Here is a 22827-nt window from a genome sequence, read left to right on the forward strand (position 1 = left end):
CGAATTTGCTAGGGAACTGGCAGAGGCTCTCGATGCATGGTCATCATGGGTGACTTCAACCACCCTGACATCTCATGGGAAGAGCATTCAATCAAATCCGATCAGTTGTGAAGCTTCCTCACTTGCATTGATAAGCTCTATTTGACAGAAGAAGTCTACGGGCCGACAAGAGGCAGGCACTGTTGGATCTGGTACTGGCCAAAGGGGATGATCTAGTCAGTAACCTGAGGATTGAAGGGAAGCTTGGTGGCAGTGATTGTGAGTTGGCCACTTTCCCTATCCATTGCAAAGCTGGCAAATCAGTCAGCAATGCAGAAATCCTCAACTTTAGGAAAGATGACTTTCACAAGCTCAGGATGTTGGTTGTTGAGACCCTGAGAGACCATGATCTGACAGGGAGGGGAGTCCACAATGAGTGAATCTGAAGAGAATCTTAAAAGCAGGGATCCTGGTTTTCTCCAATTAAAAAAAAAGTCCCCATTTTTTGGTTAAAAAAAGTAACCTCAAATCCACAATTTTTGGTGATTAAAATGAAACACCACTATACATATATCTATATATTAGTAATGTTTCATTTAAATCATGGAAAAATGTGGATTTGAGGGGTTTTTGTTTTTTTGGGTTTTTTTTTAACTGAAAATTGTTGTTTTTTTTTAAAATCAGAGAAAACAAGAATCTCTGCTTATAAGGGATGGAGGTCAGGAACTACCCCTAAGGAGGATTATGCAGCACTGGCCCGCACCTGTAGGGAGTGGACCAGAAAAGCCAAGGCTGAAACCGAACTCAAACTGGCTATGGGAATCAAGGACAAAAAGTCCTTCTTCAAATGCGTGGGGAGTCGGAAAAACAAGGGCAACACCAGATCTCTGCTGAACCAAATGGGATAGCTGACAACTGACACCCAGGAAAAAGATGATCTGATCTCAACGATTACTTTGCGGTGGTTTTACACCAGCCCGAGGGGATCACCCTGCCTGACAGGACGCAGGACTACCATTGGCCTATAATTGGCAAAGATCTTGTGAAGGAACAACTTGAGAGGCTGGTCATCCACAAGTCAGCTGGCCCGGACAGAACTCACCCAAGAGTGCTAAAAGAGTCGGCTGACATCATGCACGACTAATGGCAAGGATATTTGAGAACTCATGGTGCTTGGGAGAGGTTCCTGAAGATTGGAAGGGCCAACATGGTGCCTATCTTCAAGAAAGGAAGATCCAGGGAACTACAGGCCAATCAGTTTGACCTCAATCCCTGGAAAAATCTTGGAACAAGTCGATGGAACCAAGTCAACATGGCACATAGTTACCAGTGGCATCCCCCAGGGCTCTGTACTTGGACCAATGCTCTTTAATATATTTATAAATTATCTGGATTTGGGTGTCAGAAGCAGACTGGCTAAGTTCACAGACAACGTCAATTATGGGGAAGTACGGCTGCACTAGAGGATATGTTGGCAATTCAGGTCAACCTGGACAGGATTGCAAGGTGGGCGGATAAAAACATGATTCAACATTGAAAAATGCAAGGGAGAAAACCCACATCATACTTATAGTCTCAGCAGTGCTACACTCATCAGCACCACAACCGAAAGAGACTTGGGGATCATGACTGATGACAAGATGAACATGAGCCACCAATGTGATGCCAGCCAGCAAAGCAAATAAAAATCTGTCTTGCATCTACCAATGAATCTCAAGCAAGATCAAAGAAGTCATCCTCCCACTTTACTCAGCCTTGGTGAGGCTGAAGCTGGAGTACTGCATTCCATTCTGGGCTCTACATTTTAGAAAGGATGTGGAGAAGCTTGAGAGAGTCCAGAGGAGAGCCAAGGATATGATCAGAGGTCAAGAGAACATGTCTTGTGAGGACAGGCCGAGAGACATGGGACTTTTCAGCCTGGAGAAGGGAAGGCTCAGGGGTGACTTGCTGGCAACCTATAAGGGGTGTGTATCAGGAACTGGGAGAACATCTATTCACGAGGGCACCCCAGGGGAAGACGAGGTCTAATGGTCATAAACTGCTGGAAGGCTACTTTAGGCTGGACATAAGGGAAAACTTCTTTACCATCCAAGTCTCCAGAGTCTGGAATGAACTCCCCCCAGAAGTGGTACAAGCACCTATTCTGGATATCTTCAAGAAATACTTGGATGTGTATCTTGCTGGGGTGATCTGACCCCAGCTGACTTCCTGCCCCTTGGGCAGGGGGCTGGACCAAATGATCTCGCAAGGTCCTTACCAACCCTAATGTCTATGAAACCTATACTATTCAGGCAGCTGAGGGAGTCTATTGACTTAATGGATCATTGTTCTTTACTCTAGGTGGTACTGATAGTCTCTCTTTTAAATGGCCTTGATATTTCACTAATCAAGCCAATTTTTTAAGGGCAATTTTGCTGTCTGCTAGCTGCTCCTGGTTTCTCTCCTATTTCACAGCCTTGGGGGCTCTTTAGCACTTTTCAAAATCATAAATCCAACCATGGAAACCAGTCTTCAGAAGTTAAGGTTTGAGCTGTACTTAAGTGTGACCATAACTCTAGAAAAATAATTTTCTCTTCATTCTGCCTTTCAAAAATAAGATTCATATTATATTTCATGGGCATATCGTATGTGAGAAAATATAGTGCTTTGTTGTGCAATGTCGTAATTTTGTTTCCAGTGCCTATCAAGGTACAGATGACTTAATTTCTAAATGTAATTTCTAAACACAAAAGCATAAAAAGGAATGGCTTTTCAGGGCCTTCATACATGAAAGATCAGTAATAAAAAGGACAAGGACTCTATTCAATTGTCCAGGTTACCTTTAAGGGTCCTTCAGTACCACAGCAAAAGAAAAATATTGCAGAGGTGGAAACCTGTACTACATCCAGCACAGAAGGTGCTTCCCTTCTGCTTAGATATGTCACTACTGAAACGCTAGAGAATAAAACAATTTGATCTAGGAAAGGCTATCACAGCAGACAAAATACAATGCAAAAGGTGCATTCTGAATGTAAGCATATTTCTCTACTCATGAGTTTCCAGCACAATTTTGCTTTTTGGAGAGCATGTACCATCAGATGAAGCCAGCTTTACACACAATATGCTAACGTGTTCCTTCTTTAGACAGCAGAGGAGCAGAGAGGGGAATAGAATATTACCAATCACAAATTTCTTTATCTTTTGCTGTCAGGTATCTGCTTGTACCTTGACACTAATGAAAGGGGCTGATTGGTAATCGTTTGAGATTGTGTTGGCTCTAACATTATCATCAGCCTAATCCAACTCTCACTACAGTCACTAGAAAGATGATGACTTCAACAAGGCTTGGATTAGAACCTGTAATCTCTCCATTTAATGTCTACAACATACATGTCCATGCATAACACACAAAATAACATTTGTTTTGGCTGAGGACGCCATACAGCTTGATGGACAGAGATGTTTTGAGAAATTCAGGAGAGAGTTATAGTATTCCTCTCCCTTTTATTACAATCAGTTTACTACTTCTGAGCATTGTAAGAGATCTGAATGAGAAGCTAGGAAAAAAGAACAAGTGCACTCCATGTTATGGGATCACAGGGTATCATACAAGTATGAACAGAGAAACATATGTTGTTTATTGTGATGTGGTTTTCTTTATTGGGAATCTCAGTTTGATAGTTGGTAGGGTCAGAAGGGACCTCAGCAGATCATCAAGTCCAACCCCCTACCATGGCAGGAAAGAATTTAAACAATTACAACAGATTTTCATAGACATTAGACATTAAACATTAGGGCTGGAAGGGACCTTGGAAGATCACTGAGTCCAGCCTCCAAAGACCCAAGCAGGACTCCAGGAATGACTAGCAATACATGAAATAAAACATGGACTAGAATTCATCTTGACACTGCTGAGAATGGAAGGAATAGTTATTAATTAATAGTTCTACTAGTTTCCCCTCCCTCATTTGTTGATGAGTTGTGAGTGGGTCACTCTCCACTCCAAATACTTCATTATTTTTTCCTCTACTCCCTAAACTCAATGGAAATTCTGGCTTGCTATTGGAAAGGCAAACGGTGTTGTTTAGTTCCAACCACTTGTGGGTCACAAGTGATGTGGTACTATTTATTTTCCAAATAAAGAAAACAACTCTCAGTGCAGTGCCCAGCACAAATAATTGCAGAAACTTTTCTTTTTTAAATCAAGAAGTTATCTCCTATGAATATTTGATAAGCTTCAAATTCAATACCTGGGAACACATGTACCCATAGTAGAACTGAGAACCCCTCTGAAGGAAGAGCATGCAAAGGCACCCAAGTACATTAGGGCACACACAGCCTACGAAGGGTTTGTCAGTAAAAACATTTGTGTGTTTTCTCCGTTCCATTAGTGAGAAGGATCAAAGGGCAGAAGGGTGACATGGGTATATTTTCCTATAGCTTCAATAGCCCAATCCAGGCCGCACTGAACACAATGATGAGAGAATGTTTTGGCTCAGAAGACCATCCTAGCTGGTTAATGGTGGCTGATGGACTGGAATAGGAGTCTCTCTTTTAAAGGGAGAACATACACTTACTTGCATCAGCTCTCATTCCTGGGAAACAAACATAGGACTAAGGAAAAAGGGAAAAAGACTGAACCTAATTTCCACATTCACCTGGTACCCCTTCTCAACCCCAGAAGCTAAGTGGTATTAATGGCACAGGGGCATCCGGCAACACTGATCCTAAATATGCCACAAAATAAGATCCCGAGTGCACTGCTGTGGGGCGGGGCACCCTCACTGCCTCATTTCCAAGACGGATAGGCATGATGAAGATGAAGGGGGTCCCTGCTGCTATGGGGCAGACATACCTTGAGACATATCAGCACAAATTCTGGCATGCTGACTGGTGGCTGACTTGGACAGTTAAATAGGATGGCTTTGTTCAGAAACTCAAAGAACTTCCAAATATCCACCAAATGCATACAGCTGAGAGTGGAATTTGGGTCCATCTTTAGCTTCTTGTTTCTACAACAAAAGAATTAAAGACTCTTTTTAATGAAAAGTAGAATGAACAGTGCTGCTAGGAGACTAAAAGAGAGCGCATGCACCAGAGATTAACGATAGAAGCAAATCAAGCCCATGGGACACAATGTTTTGTGAAATTAAGAGGTCTGTTTCACATATTCACTCCATTTAAAAGGTAACAGAATCCTCTTGAAACAAATCTTACTCGCACATTAGGCATAAGCCTTTTTATATGAAAAGGGTGATATTTCTCACTCATTGCTAAGGTACCTACATGAATAGCACTCTCCCAAGTTCAATAGTGGTAAATAACTTGATTATTTCTATAACTGGGTCTGGATTTCAGTTAGATCCCCAAGAAAATCAGGGAGTTACTGCTCAAGAATCAGTCTGGCCCTAGCAGCCTTTGGTTACTTATTAGGGTTTTTATAGCTAAAGATAAGGGGAAGGGGAAAAAGTTATATATCAATGAAAACCTCCAAATATTAATTTCTAGACCTTGGAACATGGAACTATAAAGGACCTCCTGAGGTACCGTATCCAGTATCCTGCTAGGTCTCATACCACATTCACCTTTTCCCCAGAACAAATCTTTCAAAACTGTCTTAAAATGGAGAATGCTGTAAGGATTTTTTTTTCCCTCCTCCTCTCTTCCAGCAGCCACAGGGAGAGACAGTAGAGTTCAGCGGGGACATACGCAGTATGGCTGCAGTGGCTGAGATTCCTGCTCTACCCAAAGTTTAAAACAAATTACCCCAACAGCAGCAATAACATTTCTATTCATGCAGCCTTGAGGGAGTCAACTGACATCCTGGCTCATTATGGTCTACCCAATTCCTGCTAATTGCTCTTCATTCCACAGCTGTTAATGAACCTCACACCTTTTAACTACCTTGATATTATACTATCCAAGCTATCCTTTATTTGGCAATTTTGCTGTCTGTTAGCTACTCCTAGTCTTTTTCTGCCTATTTTACAGGCCTGCAGACTGTTTTCAGCTTTTTGCAAAATCCTAGATCCTCTCATGGAATCCAGTTTTCAGCAGCAGCTAGTTTCAGCTTCTGGCTTAGTCCAGAGATGCTGACATTTCAGGTCTGAAAAGGTTAAATCAGGAGAGGATGCATAAGTGAGATGAAGATTAGGCTCCATCCCTGCTCTATTGGCCATAATTCTGGAAAAATCTTTTTTTTTCCCTTCACTCTGCCTTCTCAAAAACAAGGTGCATTTCTTAATTTGAGGATGTGTGGTATGCAAGAATATATGGTAATTCTGTTCATAAACTAATCAAGCTCCATCTGAAAATTCAGTAGTAGTCAGGTCATATAACTTATTAGACGGCTGATCTAGTTGTTCACACATCCGAGGACTAGAAATCTTCCAATTTCCAGCCAAGTTTTATACCCATATGCTCCAATGTCAACACTGTCCTTCAGCTTTTTTAACCTAATGCTTACCTCAGTCTATAGACAGCAGTCACAACCCCTTCTCCCCAACTCAGCCTTTGACTTGCTGGACTAAACAAACCAAATTCTTCCCTCACCTCATCAACTCTAAATCCCAGCTTATCCTATTCACCCTTCTCTGCCCTTTTCTTGAACACAGGTGACCAGAACAGTGCAGGTCTCAGCACTGCTCTTTGTTCAGTGGCATCTACCTTTTCTACTGGAAATGCCGACGCATCCTAGGCTGTCACTGACTTTTTCACATCATTCATCACAGACCAATACTCCTAGGTCCATTCCCCCAGCCCAGTTGAAAAATAAATTGATTCTGTAAGTCTCAAGTATATGGCCTAACACTTTGCAAAACTTAAAAATTAACCCCATTTCTATTAGTCTGATCTTCAAGGTCATCTAGTTTTTTTTTTCTAGGTGACATACCAGTCCTTCATCTGGACAATGCCTCCCATCTTTGTGTTTACAAATGTTCATAAGTACACTCTCATTTTTTTTGTGACAAGGTGACTCAAGAAATTAACAAAGATTTGGCCCAAGACTGCTCCTTGAGCTGCATAATCCATCTTTGATTCTTTACCTTGCAATTCTTACAGTAATCCCCAACTTAAATATAAATTTGCCATATGGCAGGCACCTTATCAAATACATCCCTGGACTCAAGTAAAGTATTTGACAGCCATGTTGGTCCGAGATGAAAAGAACGGCAAAACTCTAGAACTCTTGATTCAGAGATGATACCTTATTAGACTAAGAAATTGCAAAATAAATAAATAAATAAAAATCTTTCTGAAGAAAAAGTAAATTTTTGTGCAATTTGTTAGTTGGTCTAATAAAAGGCATCATCTCTGAACCAATAGTTTGAGTTTTGCCTTCCTTACTTGAGTCCCGATATATAAGAATTCTTTTCTGTCTTTGAAAAAAAATGTCAGAGTGATCTGGTTATTCCAACACGATCTTTCTTTGGTAAAACTAATGATGTATTTTATCCCTTTTTTTGTTCACTTCTATGTCTATTTAACCCTTCCTTCAAAATTTCTTTGGAGGCTTGAATACTAACAAAGTCTGCTAAAAGCTTTGTAGTTGCCTGGGTCACTTTTCCCCTTTTCTTAAATTTTGGTACTACATTTATAATCTCCAGTCAGGCAGTATCACTCTGATTTGATTTAAAAAAAACAAACAGCTCATTAAAACTCCTTGATATCAGACTTACAGTTTTCTGTTTCTGTTCTGTCATTACTTTGGGAGGGAGGTTATCTGCTTCCTTTGACTTCTGCTCATTAAATCATGACTTACTTCCACAGCTGATGCAACTTCTATTTTTACACATATACCCTTTCACCATGCAACGTCTACCCTGTCCCCAGTCAAAATTGTTCCTATTGAAAATGCAGTATTTGGAACACACCTAGATTATCTTTAATCTCTACCCCCATTGTAACTTCCTATCAGCCCCACTTCTTTCCTTATTCCACTATCTCTGTAGTCTAACAAACCAAACATTTGCTATCAACACATTTCACATGCCCCCCACTCTGCTGTGATATCAGTGCACTTGACCTTGTGACTGCAGCTTGAATATGCCAGCCTTGCAGAAATCCTCGCTCCAAACGTCTAGAAATTCCTCAGATTTTAGCATCACCTCATTAATTGCCAATGCAACCTGTGAGAGATGTGAATGTTTGAATTTGTGCATGTGAATCTAATGTTACTTTCTGTTGAACCTGCTAATACCAGTGCAACTACAGACCTACTTTGTTTCCAAAATGTTCTCTGTCTACTACTCTGTGGGGGAGAGGGAAGGGGGCGTGTACTGATGCCCAATCTCTCAGTTAGTGTTCCCAACTGTTGATCTTCCATATAATTCCACATTTCCCCCATTGTCCTCATGGATATTTTATTTTATTTTTGGAGGGAAGAAGAGGGGAAGTGGAAAGGGGAGGACAAGCCCTTCCTACTGAATTATTCTTTCACTGCTCCAGCACCACTCATTTCCATTTTTCAAATGGAAACTGACATAGGAGAACCACCTATCAAAGGAAATGCCGCAGATTTTACCTGCCCTCTATCCAGTTCCTGACCTTTACACTTTCTTTGTGAATCAGTCACTGTTTCCATTCCTTGTAGATTCTCTGTCTGCACTTACCCTCTTTGATGTTTGGCCTGGAACCTCCCTTACAATTTCCTCCCCCCCTTACTCGAGATACGGTTCTTCTAGTCTTTGCACCTTAGACAAAAACTCCCACCCAGAAGCCTTCCAGCCTGTTGGCTTTACAAACCACTTCCCTTAAATTTCTCAACATTTATCCTTTGAAATGAAAGACACTTCAGATGCTATTTTAGTTATTTTTTAAATTTCATTTACACCGAATCAACTTATGATCATTTTTAGCCAAGGATCGTATCTTCCATGATCATCTCTTCTGTAGCATTTGTTCTCTAGTCTGTACCTGGAAAGTTGAATTTCCATAATTACATATCTTGGGAGTATCCGACTCTAAGATTTCTACTCATATCTACGTCTGGCCACAGGAGTTTACAGTAGAAGCCTACTTCAGTAGTACCTCTGTGGCAATCCTTTCCCACTTAAGTGATTGAAATTGTGACCTTAAGTTTATGAGGACATGGGTTGGAGGAAAATTAAATTGGTTCTATAAATTCTCCATCCACCTTCAAAGTGCTCTGTAGAAGTCCAGCAATAATGCATTCATATTCTTTACTACCCTGACAAAAATTTTTGTTTTTTTCACCAAGTGGTCACTGAAGCAACAAGGCAAACATTTTTAGACTTTGTTTTGTTAAGCGGTAAGAATATTTTATTACCAAGAGTTAAAAAGTATGTAGTCAGATTATTGATACCTCAACAGCAGTACTGCTGAATTCTGCAATTTCAGTCTTGCAAATCCAGTTCATATGTGAAATCAGGCAGTTATTCCAACACTGAACATGGACCATAAAAAACTCACTCTCCATGCTGCAATGTTATCTACTTCTGTTTTATACCTCCAGTGCTTTCCATTTGTGAAAGAGGCTTTGCACACCTACTAATTTATACCAGCTGCATTTATTTTGAGCCAGCACTAGCTGCATGTCTGAAGTCTTAAAATACAACCCCCCAACCTTTTTCTATTAGCACGTTAAGTATTCCAATCCACCTGCCTCCTGTGTAAAAACTACGTTCTCCAAACTCATCTGACAAGGGGAAAGGCCAGTGCATCTCTGTACAAGACATCAGGCATACCTTTAATTATTAATGAAGAATCACCCACCACCCATCTAGCACTTGTCTATCAACCTCAATTCTTTTAAATTACCTGCTGAGTTACCATCGCTATTTTGCCTATACTGAAACCAAAAAGCAACTCTTCTGTGGAGACTCATCTAGTCAGTGGCAGAACAACAAAGCAAACCTCTGCCTTTCTTATCCCTCATTTGGCACCCTACCACTACTTTCATTACATGTGAAGTACTGTGCTAAACTGACATTATTCACCAAGTTCAGAATGCCCCATTTTCTTTACCTGAAGTCACAACCATTTCTTCAGCAAGCATGCAAACCAAATAGGCTGTTTGAGAGAAAATATTAAGCACTTATTTAAAATGTTTTGTCCAACTCCAGACCTGAAAGCCATCAGCCTGTTTGTAGTTTGTAAAGTAGAGGGAAGAGGGAGAAAAATTCTTCCCCTGCAGATGCTCCAGCACTGGTAGATATGGCAGTGGTTCCCTATTAGTTCTGCTGGATTTAACACATGCAACCAAAACAACTAGTTCCCTGCTGTTTATCCAACACTGATACCTAGCACAGTACAGACTGCCTGTAACCTACTTGTTAAATGTAACACAGCTGATGGAGAAAATAGGTTATCTTAATTGCCCTGTAATTCATGCTTATGCTTTCTGCACTCAGCATTTTGCTCTGTTTCTATTGTGAATCCTTCCTGCACTATCCCCCTTTGAGGTTATATCATCATTTCTTAGCTTTGCATTTTTCAAAATACAAATTAAAATCTTATTGAAGTGCCATTCATAGCACCTCAGATAGAAGCAACTCCCTAGTAATTGCTATATTGTTGGCTTTCAGTGGCAGGCAGAAAAATTATATGCATTTTTACACTAAAAGGTTCACTTTATTCACAGAGTAAGAAAATTTGATCTTGCTAAAATGCATGGCCAAACTGCCAGCCTTTGTTTAAAAGGCACAAGTCTGAAACCATTTTTATCCTCCAAGGATTCAGCGTGAAAGAATATACAGCTTGCTGTCTTACACACCAACCTGCCCGTGCCACACAAGTACTTGAGATTCCCCAAAGAACAGCCTGAATCCTGACTTGTCATTCCTTGCGTTCAGGAAGTTGAGAAGTAAATTGCACTGCCAGGTCACCAATGGAAATGCACATATCAAGAGAACTGTGGAGGCCAGGTGGTAGGGGCACAGTAGAGGGGTAACAGAGAAGAAATATGCTACATCTTCAGAAAGTGGGTGAGAGTCTCCTTAGTTTCTCCTCACCCTTGTATGAAACCTGATAGGCTTCTAACAAGCCAAACACCTCCGGCCACTGGCACAAAGCATCTCATTTCTCATCTTTTTAGGGATGATTCAGTTCCCATTACAGTCCACGGAAGGGCTCCCATCAACTCTAATGGGCACTGGATTATACTCTGATGCACATGCGCTCAAAAGATTTCACAGCACAATACTAGATGCATAACCACCACACCAGGTGGTTGGCAATCATCTAGGTCTCCAACACTTCAGAAGAATGTTTACAGCAACAACATTTTTACTATATCTTTTATTACATCAATGGCTTGAAAAATTTTATTTGATGTCAGCAAACATTGGAAATCATAGAAAAATGAATTATGTAGAATTTCACAAATGAATTTAACCCTCACTATAATTCTTCTTACAGTAAAATGATAATTCAAAAACAAAATGTTACTTTTCAGTGGCTAAGCAATTTCATAATGCTATGAACATTCATCACAGTAAGTGTGCTGAATAATAGAAAACAGGCAAAAAAGACATTAAAATATTACTTACAACAGCATTATTACAACATACTTTCTTTAAAATCCCAACAAGTATTTTATCACTTCAAAAGCTATACAGCATTTCCATTATATTTGCAAACTTAACCTTATACATCTTTTAAAATCTTGAAAAACCTCTTTTAAGCAATCTATAAGCAGTTAACAAAATTGATAAAATCTACATAATGGAATACTATACACTCCAGTATAAATTTAATTTTAGGAGAATATGAATGTAAACACTCATTATTATACAACATGCATAGACTATACTGACCTTCCATCTTCTGAACTGTAACTTTCACTGCAATTGTGCTTTACTATCAACAGAAAAAGCTGCATTAATCCAGGGAGTGGCAGAAAAAAGTTATTTGTTTTAGGGCATTGCACAAGATCACTAGATTTTGGACTTGCTAAAGACAAGCTGGCGCTAAGAAAATGCAATTTTTCTTTTTAAAAAAGTGTGATAAGCTGCTCATTTTTAATGTGGACTGTTTCATCTCACACAGGTGTTTTTTTTAAGTGTGTGTCACCAAAAGCAACCTCTCTCAAAACACTTTTGCAGTACACGATTTTAAAGATTTTTCAAAGTCCTTACATTGAACAAATCCAGTGATCAAGTTAGTGTAATGCACTGTTTGGCTCATATTTGGTGTGCAAGAATACCAGAGATTTAGGAAAATATGACAAAACAAAAAAGGGCACAGTTTAAATTTAAAGTGACAATGAGCATATTTTAATAAGAAATGTTTCAGAATGGTTTGTACAAGAATAATATTTGTCAGGAAATCACTTTAAGAGAAAGAGTTTCACTCTTTTTAGCTATAAAAAAATGCTTTTTAGCCAACAAATTAAGGGGTCTTCCTGGTTGCAAACTTGTAAAAATACATTAAGAATCAGTTATCTCCATTGGTATTATATTAAATATAACAAGACGCAGCCACTTTGGCTGCATAACAGCTATGGCTACTGTGGTCTTAAGCATCTGATTGTACGTTGTTGCTATAATATTAAGCACAACTGAGGCATGTATTTTTCCCTTGGTTATAAGATTATATTACAAAAATCATCACTGTGTTTCAGACCAGTTAAAACACGAATATTCAAGTAACAAGGTGTTTTAATGGATAAGCGAAAGACTTACCTAGTACTTTACACAACTACATAAAAATTAAATAGAACAAAGGTAATTTGTTTATGCATATGCAATACACTTTTATATCTTTAAGATTTCTACAACTAAAAGTTAAACTATCATTTGTTTTACTGATACCATATTTTGCACAATAACTTATACTTAGGAGAAATAATTTCCCATTTTCCACAAAATATATATAATTATGACATTCACATTGATAGTTTAAGAAAACAAAATTTAAGTGACTCTTATGTTATGCATTAAATCTTTGTGGACCCGTCCAATCAGAATGCAACCAGTAGATGTATCTAAAGCTTGATCCATTAAGAGAGAAAAAGGGTCTTCACGTAAGCAAGACCCAACCATTTACTTTCCAAAGCCAAAAGGATTTCTTGCATTTAAAAACATAATCATTAAGAGAATGTAAAGGAACCAACAAAGTTAAAAATACAGTGCTATAATATTGTACGGATAAGACTACAATAAGACAGCAGTCAACTGAAAAGGAATTAAGACAACTTTTTTCTTCCCAGCATCATACAAATTGTACAGACTGTTTTCCCTTGGGGATGAAGCCAAAACAGAACTTTTCTGACTGTAGGTTTACCACATTTGGGTAAAGGGATGTAGGAGGATGAAAGGGTCAGACCACTCGAACAGAAGATATTAAGGCAGGTCTGCAATACACACACTGGTTAGGGCTGTGATTTTTTAATGGCATTTCTATGCTGGCAAAAGTCCTAGTGTCAGTGCAGTCCTGCCAGCATGAAGGTGCTGTTATTGGCTGAGCTGCTCTTGTTGTTAGAGGAACTGATTTAAGCCACCTCTGCAGAGAGGATGTTTCTACTGAAACAAGCCACATATCCACTGAGGTAATGCCCGCAACAGCCCTGCTGATACACCTGTGTTAGCCTAGATTAGGCCTGACCCTCCACACCCCGTCACTGCAAGGCTGCTAGCTGCATTTATGCAGTGGCAGATCTGACTGAGCTTTTTTCCAACCTGGGCAGGACAGGGACCTCCCCCGACTTGCTGCCTATGCATTTAGACCAAAGCCTGCAGCTTCTCCAAAAGCACAGAGGGTTTGCATGGGCCCCAGAGGTTGTGCTGCCACAAAGATGACGTTGCTCAGTGGATGCAGAGGAAGGGGAGCAAAGCAAGGAAGGGGAGATACTTTTTGCTACTGACCTCAGCCTCCGAGAGCTGCCTCAGTAGCACTGCTCGGAGAAGACTGCAGAGACACTCCAACATGCACGATTTCTGGGCTCACCTTTGCAGTGCTTGACTAGGCTCACATGCTTCTTCAACTCTGCCTCCCTCCGTCTGCCAAGAGCATAAGCAGTCATGTTCTTCCAAGCAGCCTCCATGGGAGGCACTGACAAGATGTTGGTGACAGCAAGTGTTGCAAGCTTCTCTCCCATTTCCAGAGTTGGGACTGCAGCTCATGCAGATACCCTCTGGCCAGCCTGAAACTAGCTGCCTGGGTAGTGACAGCAGCACCTGTGTGTAGCAGCATAACACACAGTATGGGCAAGTTGCTGGTGCGTTTATACAGGATCCTGGGGCAGATCTGTAGCCTGGGCCAAGCTCTGTACTGCCCTGCCAACACTTATTGGTACTCAGATGAGGTAAATTAGCTAGCCCCTGTGTGTTTTCCATGAGCTGCAGTCACGCCTTTGCACTGTAGTCCAGGTATGTCCTTTGGCCTTTATTACATGAGAAATGTGCCTTGGTTTAAATTAAACAGGTTTCTAAGACCAAATTAAGCCAGAACTAAAAGGCTGTGGAGTTGCTGTTGTGGTGGTTTACTTCAAGCTTGCTCCTGACTGATGGAAGCGAAACCAAAATATTTCTCTCTCAAGGCAAATACAGTGCCAATACAGCTCTTTGTACCAGTTTCACTGTGGGTATGGGCACATGAGCAGGTTCCCAGGAGGTCGGCAAGGATGTGATCTTAAAAGTACACCAGCTGGTCTGCATTAGCTGCCCATGTGCATGCTCCCCCACATCACCTAGTGAATACAAGGTAGTTTGCTCCTCAGTGGAAAGAGGAGCAGCTACCTTGCATTTACCTGGGACAGGAACAAGCCCATGGGTGGATACCATGGGACAGTGGTCAGATAGATGGCAAGTCCACAAACCTAACCTGTAGAAACTTGGTCACATGCCCATATCCTGGATCACCTTAAAAATCAATCCTGTGAACTGGTGCCACTTTCTTGTTCAGACAAAGTCTCACATAAGAGGGAGGAGTAGACCAAGACACCCCCTGGACCAAGACAGGTCAAACTTCTCCAGTTCATTGTTCCAGCTTCTCTATAGTCACCTGTGACATCTTGCTAAACTGGAGGGAGAAGGATGAGCAGATGATCTAGTCAGACTCAATACCCATCAAAACAAGGATTTCCCTGAAGCACAGGTTGTGGGACAACTAAAGTAGCAGTTGAACGCACCTGTGAAAGAGCTGAGGCCCAGGAGGCAGTGGGCATGCCCATCAGAGCTGTGCAACAGGACAACCACAGCTTAAAGCCCAGTGATGAAGGTTCAGCTATATGTCTTGAGTGTCTGTACTGGGAAAAGCTATTTTTGTACACAGGGAGTGTGGTACGAGTCAAGCCTAAGATGGGCAGCAAGAAGGCACAAGCACAGCCCTACCAGGTGCTGCTATTAAAAAGGAACTGATGACACATACTGGGTGAGCGAGTCCTAACCATGAAATCTTGGTGGACAATTACTTAAAAACAAACAAACAAAAAAAACCCGAAAAAGCTGAAATTATTATTATTATTATTATTATTATTTTTTTTAAAGATAAACCAGGAAAGCAGCCTCAAAGATTCTGGCCTAGCACACCACTATGTCCTGGATGAATGCAAACCATAGCTAACAGAAGACTCGTATCTGCCTTTGAAGCTGTGAAGGAAAAGGTTACATGCTATCTCCTTCCATTTCTCCCAGCAGTATTAAGCTAACCATTCTACAATGCTTTGTGACTAGTGTTACTGTCCCACCTTGCCCTGGGCAAAAAGGTATTGCTACATCTTTTTTTGTTGCCCCTGTGCAAGGGGCTGAGCAGTAAAACACTCTGCTCAGAGCATGAGGCTGTTTCTTTCTCTTCTCCCCAGTATTGGTTTATTCCCTGAGACAGAGCTTCAGAGAACAGCTCCCATTCAACCCATGTGTTGGCTCCCCACCAGGACCAAAAGCGTGGCTCTTAGGAGCAGATTACTAGCAGATTCTGAATCTGTGCATCCTGAAGATTTGCATATTTTGGTTCAGAAAATGAAAGTGAGCTGTGCTTTAGAAGGACTGAAATCAGCTTCCAATGAGAGTCATTGCAAAGTCAACTGTATTTTCTGTACTTTTTTTTTTTGTTTTGGATTAACCGCATTGTCACTTTAGCTGGAAAGGAGGTAAGACTGAAAGAAAGGAGAACAACAGAAGCTAGTAAGATGGTCCTGCTTCTCCCCTTCATTGCAGCACTCCACAACTGAAATCTAGAGCTCAGGACTCCATATTGTACTCCAGTCCCCATATACCCTCCTGCCAAGAAAAGTGACTTGGTGTCTTTGCTTAGTACAGTGCCTCAAAGAAGAACAAGACATTGGAACAGAAAGTGATCTTATGGTAGCCAGATGTAAAAAGGCACATATTCCTGAGAGGAGCAGCACCAGAGAAAGTTGTTTTGACTTAATCCCATGGAGAAAAAAAAAAAAAAAATCAGGAAAAATAAAAGTTGTGTAGCAGTCTTGTAAATTCACAATGCAAATGCTGAATGCCATGGGTTATACATTGTATCAAACTGTTTCAGGTTATGTATTCCCTTTTACACTAAATAAAAGCCATTAAAATATACAGGAATAAATGCTTAACCCCTTAGTGAGCCTTCTATGAAGGAAAAGCACACTTACACAGCAGAAAGTACTGTACAAACCAGCAGCATAATGAGTTACTATGTCCAACCTCAGACAGGCCCAACCTCTGAAATAACCTTCCCCAACCACTTTGCATTGCTCAAATCAGTTGCTAACATGCCCTGTAATTTCAGGGTGAATAGGATGCTACTGGCAGGTGCACATGACTCTTCTCTATAGAAGGCTCACTAATAATAGTGTCATCATAAGAATAATGATTACATTACACAGAAAGCAGAGATCACAAGGCCATGCAGCAATATGTACTTATACCCTATGGAGAAGACCAAGTATTATATAGAACTCCTACAGCATAGAGTTACTGTGGGGTGCTAAGAGAGGAGCTTCTTGCTCTGTGGGCTGGTCAAAATTTACAGACAGGTGGTACTGATTCTAGGAGTCCCCGTGCATAAGCAGGACGTCGATGAAATGGAGGGCTACCTGGGAGCTTTGAAACAAAGTGGAGGCAGTATGGAAAAATGCAGGAAAAATTAAGGCAAATGTAGCACAGGACTGGAAGCGTTTGCCTTTTTTTTTTCTTTTTTCTTTTTTTGGTAATAGCTGCTTGTCCACAGATATGATGCAGATGGCTGTCTGAGGTTTGCTAATACCTGATATCCTGGATAACACAGTAGTCAACACAAATTGTTCTAGGCCACCACAGCTTCTCATGAAGCAGATGCATATCTGACATCAAGCACCGAAGTAGCCTGGAGAGAAAGAGAAAGGGATTTCAACTTAAAGGTCCATGCGCACACACAGCACATATCTAGAACACTGACAGCAAAACAAAGCAAGCAGCCAGGCAATTCTGGCATACGGTAAGGAGTCAGCAGCTTCCCAGTTCTGAGACTTAATGGGATTTGTCAGCAGATTGTAAACACATAGAACACTAAGCTCGGCATCATGATGGCCTCAGCATCAGTAACTAACCCAAAAACATGAGGGCGGCTGTTCTCCTTGAAAACATGATCCCAGGGAAAGCCCTGGAAGTCAGAGCACTGTGAGACCTATAAGGAAGGGATAATAGGTGGGAAACAGGAATCTACTAGGCAGGTATGCAGAACAGGCAGACAGGCATGACTGAAGGGATGTGGGCAAAGGTAGATGGGGTCTGAACAAGGCCAACTGAACCTTCTTTTGGGCACTACAGGCTGGACCTGGAGGCCAGGGCCATGGGGCATAACTATGAACTACTGTATGGGAGGGACAAAGCCCATGCTTGAAAGCATGACAATTGACCCCTCTGAGGTTAACCCACAAAGCTGTACAAGACAGACAGTAAAATGCTCCAGGTCTTTTTCAGACTGAACTCAGGCACAAGTTCAGAGGATTCAGATTCAATTGCCTCTGAAGGCAGGAAACACCACTGACTCAATGTTTTGTGAAGCAACATTTCTGGCTAATGTTTGGGGAGTTTATGGGCCACAAGTTTCATTGTGCGACACCCTTGGCTCCCTTCCCCTTCTACTGAGGCATGTCGTAAAAAGCAGTTTTCTAAACCCTCTCCAGAAGGTCAGCACTTCCTCCCCTCCAGTCTGACACAGGCAGGCTAGGTTGGCAAGCAAGTAGCAAGGTCAGGCACCAAAAAGCAGGAAGAAAATGGAGTCCAAAGCCAGTGTGTGGTTTCCTGCTGCCCCTATCACTTCCCTTTTACTTCAGAAAATACAATGAGTATCCCAAACTAATTTGCATTGGGCTTGTGGCCAGTTATGGAGTGCCAGCACAGGAATGTGCTTTCCATGTTGAACCAAGCAGAAGGGTCTCATTTTTTAAAATAAGCCCTTTGGGGCCCAACGTACCACTTGAACAGTATGTCAACACCTGTTCCCCAGAAATGGCTTCATTAAGCACTACAACCTGCCCTTATGAAAGCAAGACATGCATCTACTGTTCAGTTGTTTCTGTTCCCCCACCTCCTCTCACGCACTTGTCCCACCACGTTATCCCTGCTGCTGACAGGGTTGGCTACATGGCAAGTCCTTTTGGTCAACGAGCTACACAGAACCTAGCACAAACCAAGCTGCTCCTGGTTTTTACTGTATCTCATAATCAGAAACCAATCCTTTCTTGGGAGTCATTCTCCTCAGTGGCTGCCTCCCACCTTCCTCTCCTGGCTTCAAATGGGCTCTGTGACAACTCCCTTAGTCCCCTTCCTGCCTGACACACCTCCCATGACATGTTCAATCCTTCCTCTGTCAGCTCCAACCTCTCTCCACACATCCCCTTCCAATTCTTCCTCACTAGCTGGGGAGTGGAAAGCGGCAGGCAACATCATGCTGATCCACTCAACCCTCTTAAAAGTGAGCAGGAAGCCACTGCTTAACACAGTCATTCTCCCTGCCACCTCACACCACCCCACTTCTGGGTTTCAGATGGTCATCACCATCACTAGCTCTGGGCTGCCATTTCATGTCCCCCCTTAGCAAGCGACAGCCAGGAGCTCCGGGTCAGCTCATGTTCCACTTCCTGCTGCATCTAACTCATTTCCAGTCTCTAGTGAGACAATGGGATTTTGTCTTTTAAAGTTAGCTAAGAAAGGGCAAGAGGAGGAAAGGTGCTTGAAGCCCGGATGACTCCCTGAGGGCTAAGGAAAAAAAGGGTTCAACAGTCAGCACCTCAGCCTCGATCCAGTATGGAAATGCCACTGCCATTCAAAAGGTAAACTGCAGACACACTGCACCTGACACATTAGAGCTGGAGCAAAGGAACAACAGCTGTATGGGGGAAGAGAGTTAAGTTACCCAGAAGAATGGTCTTCAAAAACTCTGGATATTTGCATTTTTGGACACCAATTAATTCATTCAAAAGGCATCTCTAAATGCCCAGAAGAGTAACTAAGACTGAAATAACAGCAAAGCAGTATTTGCTAGGGGGCTAAAGTGAGCATTTGGTACGGCAAAGAAAAGTCACTCAAGCACAGTAAGAGCAGCAGCAACAAATAGGATATGCAAGGACAACAGGCAGAGAGATCTGCATACAGGGAGGGCTTGAGTTCACCAGGAACCATCATGGCCATTAGTTACATGCACATCCTAGGACAGGATTCAATTATTTATGCCAAGTTCTCTGGTCAGACCTAGCCAAGGGACACCATAGAGTCCGGAAAGTTGTGTGTCAATTCCAGCTTTGATTTTCCTAGTTCAGAACTGAGTTTATATATAATCGTCCAAATGACTGGTTTTATTGCATTCATGTATAACAAAATAGAACAGGTTGGTTGAATGCTGTGAAAAATAGCCACCGCTATTTAGGAATTAGTTTATACATCTGAACTTTGCCTTCAAGCTGGAAAACGTGAGCTGCTTTTAAAGTCAAAGATTTACCTCATCTTCCTCTTCTGACATTTTAGTGGAGTTGTCAGGGGATTTTACAGGCTTCTGGTTATTGGTTCCATTTGTCTCATCTTTGCCATGCTCTGCTTCCCACTCCTGTAGAACTTCATCTATGTTGAAACGACGCCGGTAATTTACAAAAAAGTTTTTCACTTGCACCACAGATTTGTTTCCAATCACATCGGAGATTGCCTGAAAGTCTCGGCCATATTTCCTAATTGCTGAAAACAATAAAAGGAGGATTGCATAAGGCACACAATGACAACAGTATGGACCCGAGCCCAAGGTGAGAACCCAAAAGTGAACTTCCAAGCAAGCTAAGGGTCTATCTCTGATAATACCACCAGGAACAAAGGCACAAAGTTGGGAGTGGGAAAGACTGTTGAGAGCAGGTTAAGAAAAAAAGCAGGGAGTGAAGGCAGAAACAGGACAGAGTTGTACACAGATGAGTTGTATAGGCTCAGAAGCTAGGAAGCATCAAACCCCTGCAATGCTCTGTAAGTTACATATACAAGGAGTTTGGCAGCGACAGCTGCAGAGCATCATCATGTAAACGCTGGTGAATGACTTCTGTTTGCCCAAATGAACATTGCAAGCTTTATGTCACAGAGGAATAGATTTTTTCAGTCATTCTGCCTTTGGCAACAAGATATAAATCAACACCAGTCTTCAATAGCCACTGAAGGAAAATCCACCCCCCATGAAATACCATAAGGGGTTTAACTGTTCACCCGCTGATGTACGAATGGACATCTAGTTTCATACCTTGCACAGCAAGAAGCTGCTCGTCGGTGGTCCAACGTGCATTAAATTTCTGAACGACCTAGATGTCATAAAAAATTAAGTGATTCATTTACCTAAACAATGGACTTTCACTCACATCTGAGCTGGCAGTCTTGTACAAATGCAATAAGGAACTAATTGCTAGACCCAAACAATACCTTCCTTTCAGTCAAAAACACTGTACTACAGTAAGCAATATGTCAATGTATTGGTGCTGCGTTGCTCCTAGGTAACTGTTATGCTATGGAGTGCCATTTTGACTACATGGTACAGAAAGCATTCCCGCAGAAAGTGTTGTGGATAAGCAGCTATTGCTGCAAACAAGTAATCAGCTGTACTCCTTTTAGCAGTATGGGAAATCCATTCAGTTAACTGTAAAAAGGAACCAAATTTTACTGTTAAACAAGAACGAGGCTTGGTCCAGTGGCCTGTACACACAATGGACAGCCAGGAACTCTTCTGTCCTACTCAGTGGTTCTGACCATCAGCTCCCTCCACTGGCCCTGTCAAGTTACTTATGACTGAATTACCACAGGTGCCAAGAACCAAAAATTCTATGGTCCTATGAATTTTGAGGGAGACCAACAGCAGCTCTGAGCACCCAGACAGTCAGGCCATTAATGTCTTTGCTCAGTCTCCCACAATGGGCTAACTGCCCTTTCAGAAGAGCGTTATGACAGCACCATGAAAGGAATACATGACAGGTGCAAAGCACCATCAGCAGTTTAAGTGCTGACATTGGGAACAAATTTACTACCCACCCAATAAAGGGTACAATCATCTCTTCTATCCACCCCTCTTCCAAAAACCAAACAAACATCCCATGGGTTCCTAGGTTAACTAACAGCAGGGAGAGCTCTAAAATTCAAATATGGAGTAAAACTGGTTATTAGGAAATAGACACACAAATGTACCCACACGGCTGTATGTGGAACCGACATCCAAGCCTACCTCTGGAAGCCTGTATTGGTCTATTCCGCCTTCAAGTTTCTCTTTGAGGGCACTATTTGTCTGCTTGATATTCTGAATCTGGGGGAGAAAAAGAAATTACTCTCCTTAATGAAGATAAAAATGGTTTCAACCCACCCTGTTCCAGCAGCTGCTGCAAATACTGTACAGGCTCAGAACTGCACCTCTCCCTGCATTCTCTATCTTCCTGAAGATTTATCACTTGTATCATTAACAAAGACAAACACCGGGGGAGGTTCCTATACCTAAAGAGACTATTTTATTTTGACCCTATGCATTCTGGAAAAGCAACAGACCAAATCCCATGTTTCTCCAAACAAAACAGGGCCCTGTTCTCAGTAAGTGATGACTCAAACCTGAAGACTACAGTTCTCATGAAAGTCCGTGAGAAGCTGACAGAGGTTCAGCCCAAAGCAGAACTTCTATCAAGTTTAGAGAAGGGGACCACACACTCAAATTGCAAATGCAGGCAAAAGGACTAAACCTGGGAAGTGACTTACTTGGTTCTGACAGGGAAAGAAGAATGTCAAGAGACATTTGCAGTTGGGTAGTTTAAGGGCAATCCTAGGCATGCAAGGGAAGCTTAAACAATACATGTCTGTCATAGCACAGCAGAATATCAACTTAAAAAAAATGAGCTTAAAACAACACAAAAGATTGAGAGAATTATCCTGGCTCATGTCCGCGAGGGACAGCAGGGGAGATTATGCTTAGGGGCAACCAGCATGGGTTCATTAGAAGCAGGTCCTGTCAGACCAACCCTGTGGCCTTCTATTGCCAGGTCACAAAATCCTTGGACGCGGTGTCGCGCTGGACATGGTCTTTCTGGACTTTAGGAAGGCCTTCGAAACAGTCTCTCACCCCATTCTCATTAAAAAACTAGAGACTGTGGCATCGATACCTACACAGTCAGATGGGTCACTAATTGGCTGGAGGGCTGCACCCAGGGAGTGGTGGTGTACAGGTCTTATTTGACCTGGAGGGATGTGGGCAGTGGGGTCCCCCAGGGCTCAATCCTCAGGCCTGCACTGTTCAACTTCTTCATCAGTGACTTGGATGAGGGAGTAAAAAGCACCCGGTTCAAATTCGCAGATGACACTAAGATGTGGGGAGAAGTGGCACACGAGAAGGGAGGAATAGGCTGCAATTGGACCTGGACAAGTTACAGGGGTGGGCAGATGAGAACAGGATGGGATTCAATACTGACAAGTGCAGGGTACTGCACCTGGG

General features: G+C 41.9%; 1 protein-coding gene across 1 annotated transcript in view; it reads right to left on the reverse strand.

Moving 5' to 3' along the window:
* Positions 1-15395: 15395 nt before the first annotated feature.
* Positions 15396-22827, reverse strand: part of RCOR1 (REST corepressor 1) — a 59237-nt gene continuing 51805 nt past the window's right edge. The window contains exons 7-10 of the mRNA XM_019518536.1: positions 21580-21657; positions 20611-20668; positions 19837-20066; positions 15396-17220 (exon numbers count right to left, since the gene is read on the reverse strand). Of these exons, the coding sequence (XP_019374081.1) occupies positions 17179-17220; positions 19837-20066; positions 20611-20668; positions 21580-21657 (408 nt within the window). The 3' untranslated portion in view covers positions 15396-17178. The remainder of the gene's footprint in view (positions 17221-19836; positions 20067-20610; positions 20669-21579; positions 21658-22827) is intronic.

This window comes from Gavialis gangeticus, unplaced genomic scaffold, assembly GCF_001723915.1.
Source record: "Gavialis gangeticus isolate Ggan-Ray unplaced genomic scaffold, GavGan_comp1, whole genome shotgun sequence".
Lineage (NCBI taxonomy): Eukaryota > Metazoa > Chordata > Crocodylia > Gavialidae > Gavialis > Gavialis gangeticus.